This window comes from Rattus norvegicus, chromosome 2, assembly GCF_036323735.1.
Source record: "Rattus norvegicus strain BN/NHsdMcwi chromosome 2, GRCr8, whole genome shotgun sequence".
NCBI lineage: Eukaryota > Metazoa > Chordata > Mammalia > Rodentia > Muridae > Rattus > Rattus norvegicus.
Window position 1 is genome coordinate 58,059,670 of NC_086020.1, and position 15,755 is coordinate 58,075,424.

The 15,755-nt window shown below is 45.4% G+C and overlaps 1 protein-coding gene and 1 long non-coding RNA gene across 8 annotated transcripts in view; one reads left to right on the top strand and one right to left on the bottom strand.

The window, feature by feature from the left end:
• The window catches only part of Egflam (EGF-like, fibronectin type III and laminin G domains), a 174,077-nt gene that overhangs the window by 29,736 nt on the left and 128,586 nt on the right, over positions 1 to 15,755 (bottom strand). For all 3 annotated transcript variants that reach the window (XM_006232013.5, NM_001108938.2, XM_017590987.3), the window contains 8 exon segments: positions 15,012 to 15,318; positions 14,298 to 14,398; positions 13,108 to 13,208; positions 11,885 to 12,029; positions 8,626 to 8,815; positions 5,623 to 5,748; positions 4,221 to 4,464; positions 29 to 140 (listed from right to left, as the gene is read on the bottom strand). In XM_006232013.5, coding sequence (XP_006232075.1) covers positions 29 to 140; positions 4,221 to 4,464; positions 5,623 to 5,748; positions 8,626 to 8,815; positions 11,885 to 12,029; positions 13,108 to 13,208; positions 14,298 to 14,398; positions 15,012 to 15,318 — 1,326 coding nt within the window.
• Positions 1 to 15,755, top strand: part of LOC108349957 (uncharacterized) — a 33,700-nt gene that overhangs the window by 16,416 nt on the left and 1,529 nt on the right. For 2 of the 5 annotated variants that reach the window (XR_005500718.2, XR_005500719.2), the window contains exons 2-4: positions 2,565 to 2,602; positions 8,695 to 8,795; positions 15,005 to 15,223. This is a non-coding gene — a long non-coding RNA (uncharacterized LOC108349957). The remainder of the gene's footprint in view (positions 1 to 2,564; positions 2,603 to 8,694; positions 8,796 to 15,004; positions 15,224 to 15,755) is intronic. The other 3 variants (XR_005500724.2, XR_005500723.2, XR_005500721.2) reach the window with 2 other exon arrangements.

Consider the following 15,755-nt stretch of genomic DNA (forward strand, 5'->3'; position numbering starts at 1 on the left):
CTGGGAGGAACAAGTGTGTCCTTCTTACCTCTGCCATTCCTTCTACTACCTTCTGCTTGTCCACCTGTAAGATCCCATTCTTCGCTGTGCGAGACACGCGTAGGTCATGCCATTGGCCTAGGGTGAGGGTATCCTCACTCCTGTCGAAGAAAGATGTGGTGTTAACATTCTACATCCACTTGACTAGATGAAGAAATCCAGCTGACTGGTACAGAATTATTTCGGGTGTCTCTATGAGGATTTTTTTCTGAGCGATAAACCTTTGAATTGATAAACAGAGTGAAGAAGATAGCCTTCATCAAAGCAGATGGACATTACCCAGCATTTTGTGAGTTCAAACAGAATGAAAAGACAGGAAAAGCATAGACCTTTTTCATGTGAACGGAGTTCAGACATCCATCTTACCCTGCCCTTGGACAGTAGCATCACTCCTAGCTCTTGAGACATGTGCCAGACCTTATGTCACAAGTGTCCTGGTTCTCGGCCCTTTGGACTCACACGGAGACTTGTGCCATGGACACCCCTGTAGGTTTAGGCAGAACTACACCATAGACTTTTTGAGGGGGGTCAGCTTCCCTGTAGAAAACTGCAGGATGCCTCAGTCCCATGGTCATGTGAGATAGTCTCACCAGGCAAATATTTTTCTCCATCTCTGTCTAAATCCCCAATGGTTTTGGTTCTCTGGAGACTCTTAGCATGAGTCAGCATGTCATAGGTATGCACCACCATTTCATCAGTGTGGCTATGATGAAGTTGATGCCAACCTTAGGCACCTGAAGAAGCAGTGTGAGGCATCCTGTGTCAGTCAGGTCACCTTTTCCCTTGAAGGGGTGATTCAAAGTGCAAGGTGATTACCATGGTGTCTTCTTTGCTAAACTTGATATATAGTTCTAATACAGGAGTTATAGTATAATAACTCCTGCTTGAGTTACCTTTCAAGTTGCTATCCTCAAATACCCAACACAGAGCAGCTAAATGGATGGGGGGCTTATCTTGGCTTACACTTTTAGGAGTCCTAGTCCTAGTGGAGATGGAGTAAACTATCTGACCTCCCTCAATGAATGGCTGCGATGCAGAAGAGTAAGCCAGATAAACCTTTACCTCCCCAAGTTGTGTTTGGTTGTGGTGTTTTATCACAGCAAGCACCCAGATGACCCATCTTGCCAGCTCCCCCACTCCCCTGTTTGGTTTTTGAAACAAGGTATCACAACAGAAATCTGACTGGCTTGGAATCTGGCTGTGTAGACCAGGCTGGCCTCCAACTCAGAGTTATGCCTGCCTCTGTCTCTTGAGTGCTAAGATTACAGATATGCAATATCTGTCTCATTTTGAAAATTTTCATATTAGAATATTGGAAAGGCTCAGGTTTGGAAGTGCCTCTAAAGATCGTTCATGTATTTAAAAACTTTTAATGCCCAATGTGACACTGAGAGTTGGGACCTTTGAGAGGTGACTAATTAGGTAGTGTGCTCTTTGCTTCATGGGTGGATGAACATCATGATCACCTGGGTTGGGTGTTTGTTATGAGTCTAGATTTCAGTCCCTTCCTGCATGGTCATGCTAATGTGCTCTCACACTTATCTAGCTTCCCTCTTGGGGAGACAAGAGAAGGCCCCTGTCACAATGTGGGTTACTTGACTTTGAACTTCATAGGCTCCATAAATGTGAGACATAAGTTTCTGCTCTTCATAGATTCTTCACGTTTCTGATAGTCTGTCTGTTAGAGTAACATGCAAAGAATCCAGACAAGGAGAAGCAGACTGGTGTTTACTGGTGATTTCAGAAGGATTAAAATGACCTTAAAACTCAGTTACTAAGTCAAGGTGGGGGCACTCGATGGTTAAATGTGACTTGCAGGAGTTTTGAGCATTACTTTTTGGAGTGAGGTGTGCAGAAATAACATAATTATCGTATTTCTATTTCTAACAACGTCTAGCTCCTGGCCTTCACTGAACCTCCCAATTACTTTTTGGTTCTGTATCATCTTTAGAAAACTATGAAGAATGCCAATGGTGTGATTATTAAAGGGTCAGCACCCCCTAATTTGATTCCTCTGCTCAGGCAAATGCTTTTGTAATTTGTCCTTAGCAATTAGAATTTAATCACCTTGGCTAAATCAATATGCAATAAAGAAACAAGCAGGCCTTTTTAAGTGGTCTATTTCCATAATGACTAACAGCATACTAGTCATGTTTCTGTCCTGCAGAGGTCTCTGGCTGTCAATCCAATACCTTCTTTTGCACAGTGTATCGATCACAGCCATTGAGAGCTCATTCCAATCGTCTTGATGTTTGAGTCAAGCCATAATCATTTCGACCACAATACCCTTTTCCTAAAATTAAAATGACTTGGCCAAGTCCACAGTTTCCTATGGTTCAGGCTTTCCCCTAGTTTTCTTAATTAAGTGGGAATTTCTTTGAAACAGTTTTCAAAATAAATAACTTCCCAAGAGGCATGTGAAATGCTAACAGAGATCTCTGTTGCCAGGCTGCAGAAGACAGATGTGGGAATGGAAGGCCGATGGTGCTTTAATCTCTGGTAACTCTTGTCTTATTTTCACTCAGGATCCAAGGATTCTTTCTCTGGTCACCTTCCCCAGCAGGTAGGAAAAGGATACCTTATACTATAATAATAAAACAAGACAAAACAAAAACAACCTAAAATAGTTCTGGTTGATAATTGGCATAAACTTATGAAATAGAAATACTCAGAACGTAGGATCTGGCTGCCACTGACCCCCAAAGTGGGGTCTGCATCTGCAGAGAGGCGAGTGTTCCGAGGCGTGCTTGTGCTTCCAGATCTTGAGGTCACCCTTTACCTTGAAAAGGTGACTCAAAGTACAAGGTGATTATCACGGTGTCTCCCTCTCTAAACTCGACATATAGTTCTGAGCAAAATGCTTGGGCTGTTTTGCATAATCATATGTAAATTGAATCAATTAAATACCCACAAAAGTTGTCTTGAGATATAAGATGTTTTACATAACTTGAGGGGAAAAAAAATGTCCCATCCCTTCCCTGGGGTGGGAGGTGTCAACTGGTTTAGAAACTCAGCCACAAGGACAAAAAAGAAAAAGAAAAAAAAATCCTTTGACAAACAGTGGACATTTAATAGAGACAGCATTTCCCATCAGCTATGAAAACAGTCAGCAGTTTAGCATCTCCATCCCCCACACACGCCTTCCAAAAATGACAGGTTAGCAATTCGAATAGCCAAGCTACTGCCACAGTTTCCTTAGAAATAACGGACTCACAGCCCATGCTGGGGCGGAAGCGGAATATCCGGGCTCTTTGAAAAGAAGCACTGGATACGCACAGCAGCACTGACCACTGCATTAGACTAGGGCCCCTGAGCACAGTGAGAGGCCATGCTGTCAAACTGACACCTAACCACGTGTGCTGGTCTGAGTACTTCCTTTTGCAGGATGCAGTAGTAAAGGGAAAGATGCACATGCAGTCAGAGTGGTTCCCAACCCTCACCCATCCACCCCTGCCACCCAGGCTCGGGATCAGCAAAGAGGAAACAGACAGGCTGTAAGTGCCAGAGGGTAGGGAGGAGTGCTGTAGTGTGCTGTCTTCTGGATCTTATGTAGCTATGGGAAATGCGAACTCCCAGCAGCTGTAGTTGCCTGCATACGACCAAGCCAGGCAAAGTTCTGACATAGAGATGGAGGATGATACCTAGGTCCCCAGCCTCACCAAGGAGCGGTTGCCAGTTGGTAGTTGCTGGAGTGGGGAGAACCACTCTTTGTAGGACGTGGGCACTGGTAGGATTTCTGCGCTATAGTGGATGGTCTCCTACCCACAAACACTAACCGGATATAGTAGATCATTAAAAAAGCATGAAGGAAATGTGCCCAACCTAGGCTTCACTGTGTACGGTGGGATGGGTTATAGTGGCCCCCATAGGAAGCGACGTCATTTTCCATAAACAGAAGCTGGGAATTAATACCTGTTTGATAAGTATTTGGGGAAAGGAAGGAAGGAGGGTGGGGTAGAGAGAGGAAGGGTGAAAGGGGAGAGAGAGAGAGAGAGAGAGAGAGAGAGAGAGAGAGAGAGAGAGAGAGAGAGAGGTGGTCTGGCATAGTTCAGGAGCAGCACAGGCTTCCACAGGCACTGGCAAAGAGAAAACAGGAAGAGGATGGTGGGCGGCCATTTAGTGGTCATAGTGGTGGCTGTGGTTTTGGAGGGGAGGAAGTTGCACAAGGCCCAGACCCTCACCTGAGAACTCCGGTCCCAGAACCACAGTCGAAGCGGAATTCCACATGGCCTGCAGCCATAATAATGGACAGGAAGTCCTTGCTGCTTGTGTCGTAGCTGTACAAAAGGACCCCATCCCCGGAGTCTGGCCGAAATGTGATCTCAAACTCGGTGAAAGAAAGATAGTGCTGAGGCTCCAGGGGCCAGGGCGTGGCAGCGTAGGACCTCAGCGACTCTCTGAACTGAGGAATGGTCAGGGTAAATGCTGAAGGGATAAGCAGAGGGTTAGAGATCCCTGGGTGCCTGAGACCAGCAAGCGGCCTACATGAAGCTGGGCTGTTTTTCCTCCTGGGTGGGGACTTAACCTACATCTCCTAGTTGTTCTGTGGGTACTGAGGGGTATGGCTGAGTTCTGTCAGTGCAGTGTGGGTGGATTATTATATGGTACCTCATGTCTGGCCCCTAAAAGTTCCTTCCTTCCCTGGTGCTCTCTCTTCTGACATGATGGCTAGATAAAAGACTCAGAGGGGGCTCACCGGGTGGACGCCTTGCTCTCTATGTGACTTTATGGAGCAGAATAACCTCTAACACTATTGACCTGAGGTGATGTAGCATGGGAACAGGAGTCAAACCCTCTCCTATGTGAGGTTCTACAAAACCAAGATGTCCCCAGCCAGCCCTGGCTCAGGCACACTCTTCCACTGACATGAGATTTGAGGAGATATTGAAATTATTTTCCCCTGTAGCATCTTAGTTTCAAACCTGAATCATTTATAGATAAAATTGATTTCTTTTATAATCATGGTTCTAAATTTTATACTCTTTTGCTTCTAATTTTCGAATTTTGCAAAAATTAAAGCAGGTTCAAGCCTTTGTATTTTCCCCTCCTAAATCTTTAAAACTTTCAGTTTTTATTCCTGAATGTTCATATGTACACATTGCATGTGACTGTACATTACATACATATGTATAAATATATATGTATACATATGTATACATGTGTATATTTGCATAATACAGCATAAAAAGGTAGGATAAGCCATCAGGTCAGAGCAGAGATAAAAATCAGAGCAGATTTGTCTTATCATGTTATTGATTTGTGTGTACTTGTTCCCAGTATTTTCTTGGAGACGCTCAGGCGTTAGAAAGAACACGAGCTTTTAGTGCACTTGAGCCAATCCTGTAAAAACCCTACGAGTGCAGGCCTCTAAATACTACAGGAGGCCAGAGGCACCGGCCCATGGTTGGTATATTAGAAGGAGTGTATCTGTGGTTAGTTTAGAACTTTGGTCTTCTGGTACTCTCCCACCCCTCCCGGCAATGCAGCCCACATCCCTGAGGGAAATACAGGACGTTGCTAAACGGGAACTGATGGAGAGTTATGTCCACATGCATCAATACACAGCCCGGGCCACCATCTCACCATCTTCACAGTGTCGACCTCTGAACCCAAGGGGACAGAGGCAGATGTAGGAGTCGGCCTTGATGGCTGCGCAGGTGCCCCCGTTGATGCAGGAGGCTTCATCACAGATCCCACTGCTGCACTCCCCTAAACAGAGGGCACAGAGCCAGGTCACAGGTGCCCACCCGGAGATATATAGCTGACCCCAGCATCATGTAGTCCCTCCCCATTCCTACTGTCCACCCATGCAGGATGGGCCAGCTCCCAGAATGGGGGAACCTGCTTCTTCTTTTGTTGGCTTTATCTCTGGAAGAGCTAAAGATTTTTCCAAACGATGGTGGACATCTTATAACCACTGAGGGGGATGATGAAATTGTTCCTGCTTTTAATCTACTTCCACTGTTCCTAAATGCAGGATGGATAGCATACCCCACCCCCCACCTCTCGTGCACACACATACACACACCAGTCTGTTTATGTTAAAAGCAACCTGATTATGTGACCCCAATTAGCTTAAGTGCTGCTGACTTACTGGTTCAAAGCTCAGCCACTCAGGCAAGCATGGAAATAGCAGAACTCTTGCTGAGCTCTCTTCTCGGCGACAGGAAGAGGGGTGTCATGGTGCCTTGGCAAATGCTCTGGAACCCCGTTTCTTCTTCACAGTTAATTTTAAGAAGGACAGAGACACCTCATAGAGAAAAGTGCTTCAAGCTCATCTTCATGTTCCAACATGTGAGATGTGAGTGTGTGTGTGTGTGTGTGTGTGTGTGTGTGTGTAAGAGATAGATAGAGACAGAGACAGAGACAGAGGAAACAGACAGGGACAGAAAGGGACACAGATAGAGAGTATATGTGTGTAAGTATATAGGTATGTGAGTCTGTGTGTATGTGTGCTTATGAGTATGAACATGTTTGTATGTGTGTACACACAAACACACACATATGTGAGAGAGTATGGATGAGTGTGGATGCATATATGTGAGACTGTGTATATGAGTATGTGTAAGTGTGAGAGAGTGTGTATGACAGAGTGTGTGTTAGCGAGCGTGTGTGTGAAAATGTGTGTGACATACAGTATGTGTGAGTATGTGTTTGTGTGGGGAATGTGTGTGTGTGAGTGTGTGAGTGTGTGTGTTTGTAAGAGAGTGTGTGTGTGACAGAGCACATTTGTGTTTGTGCATGTGCAAATGTGTGAAAGAGTGCTTGTATGTGTGAGAGTATATATGTGTGTGACAGAGTATATGTGCATATGAATATATATGTGTGAAAGAGTGTATATGTATATACATATATAAGTGTGAGAGAGTTTGTGTGTGGCAGAGAGAGTGTGTGATGGAGAGCACGTTTGTGTTTGTGTGTTACAGAGAATAGGTGTGTTTGTGTGTGAGAGAGCATATGTGTATGTATACTGTGTGTATGAATTTATGTATGTGAGAGAGTACGTATGCATGTTACAGTGTGTGTTTCAGAGTGTGTGTGTGTGTGCATGCATGCTCACAGGCACATGCATTTGTGTGCTTGTATGTGTGTGTCTTTTAATTAAACAAGCAGGGATTTCTGGAAGAACTATTTTGGCACTGTGGTACACATCATCTGACATGGGAACACATTGGCTTGCTCTGGCTCCCTTTCTTCTGCCTGTCTTATCACAGTCTTTTCGGAAATGCTGGGTGAGTGCAAACACCTTTTCCAGGGAGGAGGGGAAAGGGGGCATGCGCCTGCTTGGGATATAAAGTCCAGCTCTGCTGTTTGCGGTGCTTTGCCACCACTGCCTGATTTGGTAGCTAACTGTCCAGAGACGGACAGCCCCCCTTCACTGACTGCGTCACCATCTTTGGCAGGTGGGTACTTCCCTGAAGGCTCCTGTGGGACTGCTCAATTAATGTCATTAAGGTCCCTGATGAGGGACAGAGAGAGATGAGAGAGAGAGAGAGAGAGAGAGAGAGAGAGAGAGAGAGAGAGAGAGAGAGAGAGAGAGATCCCATGAGGAAGGTGAGTGGGGGATCAGAGGGGCAACAGTAGTAGAGACAGAGATTGTGAAGAATCAGAAAGATGGAGGGGGTTTATTCTGGAGGCTGGAGGTGGGGGCTGGGGAGCAGCCAGCTCACAGAGTGAAGGCCTAACTCTCAAAAGGGCTGAGTTTGAAAATAAGACCTCTAATATTACATGAGATCATAAGAGGGGGGCACCTTAATCTGGTTTATCTAATGTCCTTAGGAGAGAAATCTGGACACCTGAGAGACAGTGGGTCTGCACACACAGGAAAGACTGACCATGTGTGGAGGAAATGAGAAGGCTGTCATAATTTATAAGCCAAGGAGAAAGGCCTAGGAGAAACCAATCCCTGGACCTTAAACTCAGCTCTTTCAACTACAGGCAGTCCCCGAAGGAAACAGCCCATCCTGCTGCTTTCTGAAGTTGAACAGAAACCTTGTTTCTGATCTTATTCTGTGAAACAATCCCAACTCTGCTGTCAGTCAGGAGAAGTGACCTTCCTCTGCAAGCCCCGATCACTCACCCAGATGGTGGCTGTAGTAACATTTTCTTCCTTCTAAAATTAGGATAAAAGGAAGTATGGGACACTATGGTCAAGTGGATTTTTTTTTTCTGGGACGAGAAAGATGGCTTAGTGTCTAAGAGCACTTGCTGCTCTTGCACGGAGCCCAGGTTCCACTACCTGCATTCACACTGCAGCTCAAAACTGCCTGTCACTCCATTTCCAGAGGATCTGTGCCCAGCTTTGACTTCAGTGGGCACCAGGCACACAAGCAGTGCTCATACACCCATGCACACAGACGCGGATGATCAGAAGGAAAGGTCAAGGTGCACACTGCTCTGTCCAGTGAGCTTAGACTAGGATGGTGGCAAATCACAACACGTTTGGCCTCAAGATGGATGCGACCATAGAGCGTACAGACTTGGGGTTATCACTCCTGAACCCCTGTGTGAACCAGTTGCCCTACTGCTCACCCAGACCAGAAAAGAACGCCCCCTCCAGGTCCAGTCTAGCCCGAGGGCACTCACCAACATCAGCTCCGTTGAGGGCTTTCCCCAGTGGCCAGGGCCTCATGTCAATCTTCTTCCCGTTAACAGCAAGTGACTGCACACAGCCTTGGAAGCCACGATTTGTCCCCGTCGCTCTGACCAGCCAGTAAGCACTGGGAGCACCACCAAGGTACAGAGGTGTCCGGAAGGTAATTTTACTGTACTGACCCTTTAAGAAAAAAGGAAAACTTTATCTCATTTTAAAAATAGGAAGTAAAATATAACATCAAAACACAACAGATTGTGAGGTGGAGTGTGGCTAAGATGTAGGTTAAAGCCTTAGGGATTCCTTTATCTGGATTTGTCTTTAAGACATGGCCCTGCTAGGTAATAAAATCCACAGTCATTGACTACCAGAGTCAACTCACTGACTCCTTAGAGGACTGAGTTTCCAGAAGCAGTGGTTTGGGAATGGCTGGGAAGGAAAGAAAGAAGGAAGGAAGGAAGGAAGGAAGGAAGGAAGGAAGGAAGGAAGGAAGGAAGGAAGTCGGTCACATCCAAGCCAATCTAGCAGGCTCTGAAGCAAGCTGGCATCCAAAACCAGCAGTGCTCTGTCCAATCTTCACACCAATCGAGTGTGTACCTTGGATGGGTCACAGGGGCTATTCTGTGCATCCGATGGTTGACATGTGTGAGTGACCGTTGGCCTAAACATTGGCCCTTTCACAGTTCCCAGCCCCAGCCACTATCACACTAAACACTGTAAGGGGAACTGTTCTTAGGAAATATCCAACAAGTTGCATTACAAAATATCTTAAAATTGGCTCATCTGTGTAATTATATGAGTCCTTTTTTTTTTAATTTTAATTTTAAGTGTTTAGTCAGGAAGCTTCTAAACCAGGGCCAAACCAATAGTCTGAAGTATAAATGTGGAGGTCAGAAAATACAGAGCTGAATGTGAAGCTAAGAGCGTTAAGATAGCATTGGTTGTCCTGGTTTTAGTACATGGGTTTCTCATTCATCTAGAGTAAGTGATAACCGTGAGAGCTGGGGGAAGGCACAACCCCAGCCCCTGGCTATCATCTGTGTGAGCCCTTAAAGGGGTTGCTTCCAGCTCGTGGGAATCTAACCACTGTCCGATCTTTTCCAATGATCAGGTAAGAAGATTTGTAAGTAGGAGGCTGAACCCCTGAGTTACTTGGAGGGTTTAATGGTTCTTAAGTCGCTTCCAACACATGAATCAAATGCTGTCTTGGCCTGCTCTGTCCAGATTCTCAATTCCCATCTCGTCCTCACTGTTCCCTTCTGGTTCTGTTTCCCATCCAGGGCCACACAGCACAGAGCCTAAAGCTCAACACTTCTTTCCTAGGGCATAAATGTGTGAAGAGGGAGAGTTTGCTGACTTTGGCTTTTGCTTCTCTGGAGTCGCTTTGACTACCCATGCATCTGAGTGCCCTGGGTTCCCCCTGGCAGCCTTTACGTTTTGGCATGGCTTGAGGCATAATGTTACTCCCTAGCTCTCAGGGGGCTCGATGGAATCCACACTAGGAAAAATTGTGCCGGATTCTCAGTCTTGCTGACACCTTCTTCTGCCCCACCCAACTTCTCCTCTCCAATACTGGTCTCCCCAGGGAGTACTTTCTAAAAACATCCTATGCCCAGGACCTCACCTTGAGCCTGTTTCTGGGGAACCAGCTTAAAATAGAATTTTCGGTCTCTTGACAGTTATTAAACAGTCCCCAGACGATGGCCTGCTCACACTTGCTGTACTCGCAAAGTCCCAGTATTACAGAGGCAAACTTCATCCTGACCAGCCTCAAAAATCATATGCTGCTTTGCAGTTAATGTTTCTATTCAATAAAGTCATTGAATGCTGGGATTGGGAAAATATAAAAACTCATATAATGAGGGTTCCCACTAGTTACTGGATTCTATACACAGCTCTCTCAGTGGCTTACATACAGCTTATATATATATATATATATATATATATATATATATATATATATATATATATATATATATCTTACATAATATACCTACCTCTGGGACAGGGACCCATTGCTGAGACAGTCTCTTACCCCTAGTAGATATCCCAGAGCTCTCCCAGAAGGGTCAGCCTTCCTTCCCAAGCCTTTTTCTTTGACCTATGCTTTTTGTCATCCTCTTGACAGCTCCATTGAGTCAATCCCTCACTGATGGCATTTCAGGTCATCCTAACTTGGATGGCAGCCTCTGGAATTTACTCTTATCTCTTGAAATGTCCTCACATTCCTCCTGAAGGTTATAGTACTTGAGAATCACTGAAACAGAAGATCACTGCTTCCCCCAGTCCACTTATGCAGACTTACGTTCCTTTAGTTTATCGAGGCTACCTTTTGACCCCGTTTGTCAATCTCTATTAAGCCCTCTTGCTTTCAACCACCCTGTCTCTCATGGTAGTATTTTAGACTAGACTGGAGTTTCTCTATTCTTATCAAACTTCATTCGACCATTTCTTACTATTGTACTAGAATCGTGCACTGTGCCTTGTTTCCTCTTTCGCGATGAGTATAAGCAATCTCTGGGTACTGTAATTCACTAGGGTTGGATGCAAATCAGTAAGACTTTCTGGCATGCACCTTTATTACATTGTGCCTTGTTAGTAACACAGCGAGGACCTGGCAGTGGAGAGGATGCATAGATGCAGGCTCAAAGGTGCCGGTGCTGCCTGTTCCTTTGGAGAATATAGAGACCTTGCAGATTGGGACTCTAGGCTTGGCTCCCTGCCAGATGCTAATCCAAACTGTTTTAAAGATAATCTTTAAATTACTATGAGCACAAAAGATGTGTGAGTACCTCAGTGGCCTCCAGAGTGACCCAAGAGATAACTAACTTACTCTTTCTACAATGAAGCATTCCAATAAGGATAAATGGCTTATTCTTATATGCGGAACTACACAGACCAGTTCTTTCTAGGTTGTTTGCTAGAGCCACAGATCATAACACTAGTGCCTACCTTTGTATCTGATGCTAATGATGGGTCCTTTGCTTCCCATGTGGGCATTTCTTGACCTCTGACTTAATGTGCAAGGATAACTCCTGCCTGCGTACCTGGTGTGTGCTGATCTGCACACCCATCCCTCCGGTAGGTATGTATGAAAGGGGTTTGAAAGCTCAGGCAGGCAAAGCTGAGGGGACCCCACCGGAGCTCTCCTGTGTGCCCTATGAAAACTCAGCCTCTGAGAATTGTTCAGAGCTTTGCTCTTTGTAGCAGTCTCCTCTCGAGGACCAGATGGGATGAGTGGGTCACACTCACCTGGGACTGGCCTGTTACTGGGGTGCCATTGTTCAACTGCAGCAGCCCGTTCAGCCCATCTCTATACAGTGTCACCGAGTGCCAGGCCCCAAGCTTGATTTTGGTCTCACTTATGATGATGGCCATCCCAGTTCCACAATTAAACCTGTGGAGAAATGAAATGGGAAGGAAAAATTCTAGAATGAACCAGTTCGTGTTTTCAGACTCCATATTATCCCTTTAGGACAATGTCTCCTTTCTTTGGTTTGGCTGGTGTGTGTGTGTGTGTGTGTGTGTGTGTGTGTGTGTGTGTGTGTGTGTGTGTGTGTTTGTGTGTGTGTGTGTGTGCCTGTGTGTCTGTGTATAGGCCAGAAGTTGACACTAGTATCTTCCTCAATTGTTCTCCATTGTATCTTTTGATACAGGGTTTTATTTTCTTGGGACCTTACCATTTGGCTAGAACTTCTAGCCAGAGAACTAGTACTTAAATAAATGAAATAAACCATTAGGGTTGGTATAAATTTACTGCTTGCCCTGGGGAAGGCATTGTACTAAGCACATAAGACAGCTTGTGTAATCCCTAGCATAGTGCTTTGAGAATAGGCAACTCCCATAGCTCACATCATCTGCCAAAGGTCAGCCAGCAAGGAAATGATGCTATCAGGAGACTACCTAGGACACCATGTCAAGGCTGACATCTGTCAATCATTCACAGACAGACTTTATGTGCCCTAACTCTGCCTCATGCAAAATAAAAAATTAACTAAAAGCAGCTTCTGAAGTTTCTGGGGGGAAAATGACCAGGGTATGGAGGGCAAGCCTAAGGCTTCAGCCCAATCCCAGGGAAGTCATAACAACATTTGGACTTCTGTCAGTCCTTAGGAGCCTGTGGTTCCTCCCTACCCTCCATAGCTGTCAGCCATCGTGTTGCAAAAAGGCCCTGAGAAGATCCCACCTTCTTGAGTTTCTGGAAGGACGGGACTTGGCCTTCACCACACTACCATGACCCCACAGTGGGTGCTTCGTACCTAACTGGTGTCAGAATGAATAAATGAGCCAAGGTTCTAAAGTGCAAACCTCAAAGGTTACCCTGCCATCACAGCTCTCCAGTACTGGAGAAACTGGTCTCAGCTCCTCTCTTGCGCATACTTTCTTTAGTGACTAAAATCCAGTTGTGAGTACTGTAGTGTGCACAAAGTGCATGATAGAATTTTAAAATCTATAGGACTTAGGGCAAGAGTTACCTGAAGTGGAGGGAGCGTCGGATGAGAGCCAGGGACATGAAGTCTCCTCTCCCATGTTCACTCTCCCCACAGTAGAGCAGTAAGCCATCTTCTGCCTCTGCCTGTGAACACACACGCAAAAGCCACATAAAGCACGATCATTTCTCCTTCTTCACCTATAGACACTCGTGAAGACAAAACATGGATGTTCTCCTCTGCCAGCCTACTGAGGCAAGCATGTGGACTCCAGAGAGTCCTCGCATATCCAGGTCACTTCCTTGTTTAAAACAAACAAACAAACAAACATTGTGGGAAGAATAACTCTGAGGAGACGAAGGCCCATATCTGACCCGCTCTTTGCTCGGCTTTGTGGATGCATCTGCGGACCTTCCAGAAAAGTCTGTGTCCTAAAGTCTGGGTCACAGAATACCTTGTTTGTGCTCATCAAATTTCTACTGTCAGTGATGAACACTCCATTTTTTAAAAATTTATGTTTGTTTTATGGTCTTTGGTACTTTGCCTGCATGTATGTCTGTATGAGAGTGTCAGAAGCTCTGGAACTGGAGTTACAGACAGCTGTGAGCTGCCGTGTGGGTGCTGGGAATCGAACCCAGCTCCACTGGAAAAACAGCAGCCTGTGCTCTTAACCACTGAGTCATCTCCCCAGCCCCAAGCATTCTGTTTTTAATGTGTTCTTTCTACATGTAGGAAGCATGTAGGTTTGCTACTTTCCTTCTATTCAGACAGTACCAACAGTCCAGTGGGTAGTTACACCGGGTGTTTCAGCTGACAGACAAGTCACCTCTCTGACAGTTGACCTTGTGACAAAGGGTATAGGTTTCCAGACTCCTGGCCATTTTGCTTCTTCAAAGGTACTCAAAGAATCCCTTTAAGTTCAAGGTGCCAGCTGAGTGCTAATCTTTAAATGATTGAAAGCAGAGAGGTCTCTGTAAAAGGCCTTGGGGAATGGAATGCATTGTTAACCCTGAAATCCAGCCCCTGGGGCATCACTACGGAAGTAGTTTTCTCATTGAGGATCTAATCTTCCATAGTTTGTGACACACTAACCCTTTCCTAGCTGAACATTGTGAACCCACCCCACCCCAGCTGGATTTTGTGACTGACTTCAGGTCAAAGTTGATATTTTTACTTTCCCTCTTCCCACTCTTCCTTTGATATAAACTGGTGTTCAAATGTCCAGCAGCTCTTACCCTGAATTCCAGAGTAATCTGAAATGCCTGATAAGAGTTCTTCAGAGGCTCAAAGGTTACATAGGAGTGGCCAAAGAACTGTGGATACTGAATAAAGATATCTGAAAAGAGAAAGCACAATGGGACAGCAAGCACGCTGTTGTCTCATTCTTCAAAGCAGAAATCAACACACACCATTGTCTGCCTATCACTCCAGGAAACCCCATGTAACCAGTAACACTTAGCTTCCTTCCCATCTCCCTTGAGATTAAGGAGCTTCTGAAACTCCTTGGAAGGGATAGGATTTGGGAGATTGGTCCCTGCTTCCCTGAAAAGAAATGAGTGGTTTAAAGCCCACTATGAGTCATTTTCAAGCTGGGCATTTGTAGTCCCCAAGGTGGCTCTGACATCAGCCCTCTCAACCTTCCTGAATGTTCTGTCCTCCTGAATGTTTGATAGAGATGTGTCAATGGCAGAGTCCACCTCCCTGGTGCTATTGAGATTTCAAAATTGTTGCTTCAAAGGACCTCACACTTGACCTACCCAGAGACATGGCTATCCCTCAGAAAGACAACGAAAGCTGCTTCTCACTTTGCCTGGAGGGATGGCTAATTTACCAATCAATACATGGAAGAAAGGGCTTCTCTTAGAAGGACTAGGTGATGCTCTGTTTGTATCATACAACCGTATCCGCAGGATTAACACTGCTCTGCCCATTCCTTTTCCAGGGCCTACCTTCTGAGCAGGCCTCGCCTCCTTTGCCCAGGTTGCAATGGCATCGTGAGCCTCCCCAGGCGTAGTCATTGACACAGAAGCTGTCAGCTGAACAGAGGGTTTCGTCACAGGACATGTCAAAGAGCCTTGACATCACGGCCACACTGTTCTTCCCCTTCCGTTGGGCTGGCGTGGGTGGCACAGCCACTGTAGTTTCAGGGAGAGATGCTGAGGTAGGTTGGGCAAGTCTGGAGTCCATCTCTGAGTTGGAGACAGAAGTCTTCTTGGACTTCTTATTCCCAACTTTGGTAGCAGGAAGTGGTTTAACCTAAGTTAGAGAAGGAAAGGAAGGGCTCAGTGTAAACATGGAGTCGTTATACTACATATGTGGTTCTTGAGCTACAGGACAGTGTTAATAGTGTCGAAAAACACGAGAATGGCTGTGGGACAGGAACACTGACCCCAGTCTATGGGGAAGACTTGGAGACCTGGGGGGTTAAGCACCTTGCCCTGTATTATTCAGAACATTGTGGTTAGGTAAAGCTGATATTCTATGCCTTGCTCTTACTAAATATTACAAAATGCATGGCTTTGTCAAGAAACCATTAATTTTCTTATACGGCCTCATCTTACAAGATTCTGTGGGTAGTAAATCTATCTATAAATATATACATGTATAAATACACAACACACACACATATATATGTATATATATGTATATATATACATGCAGACACATATATGTGCATCCATGTACATATGCAT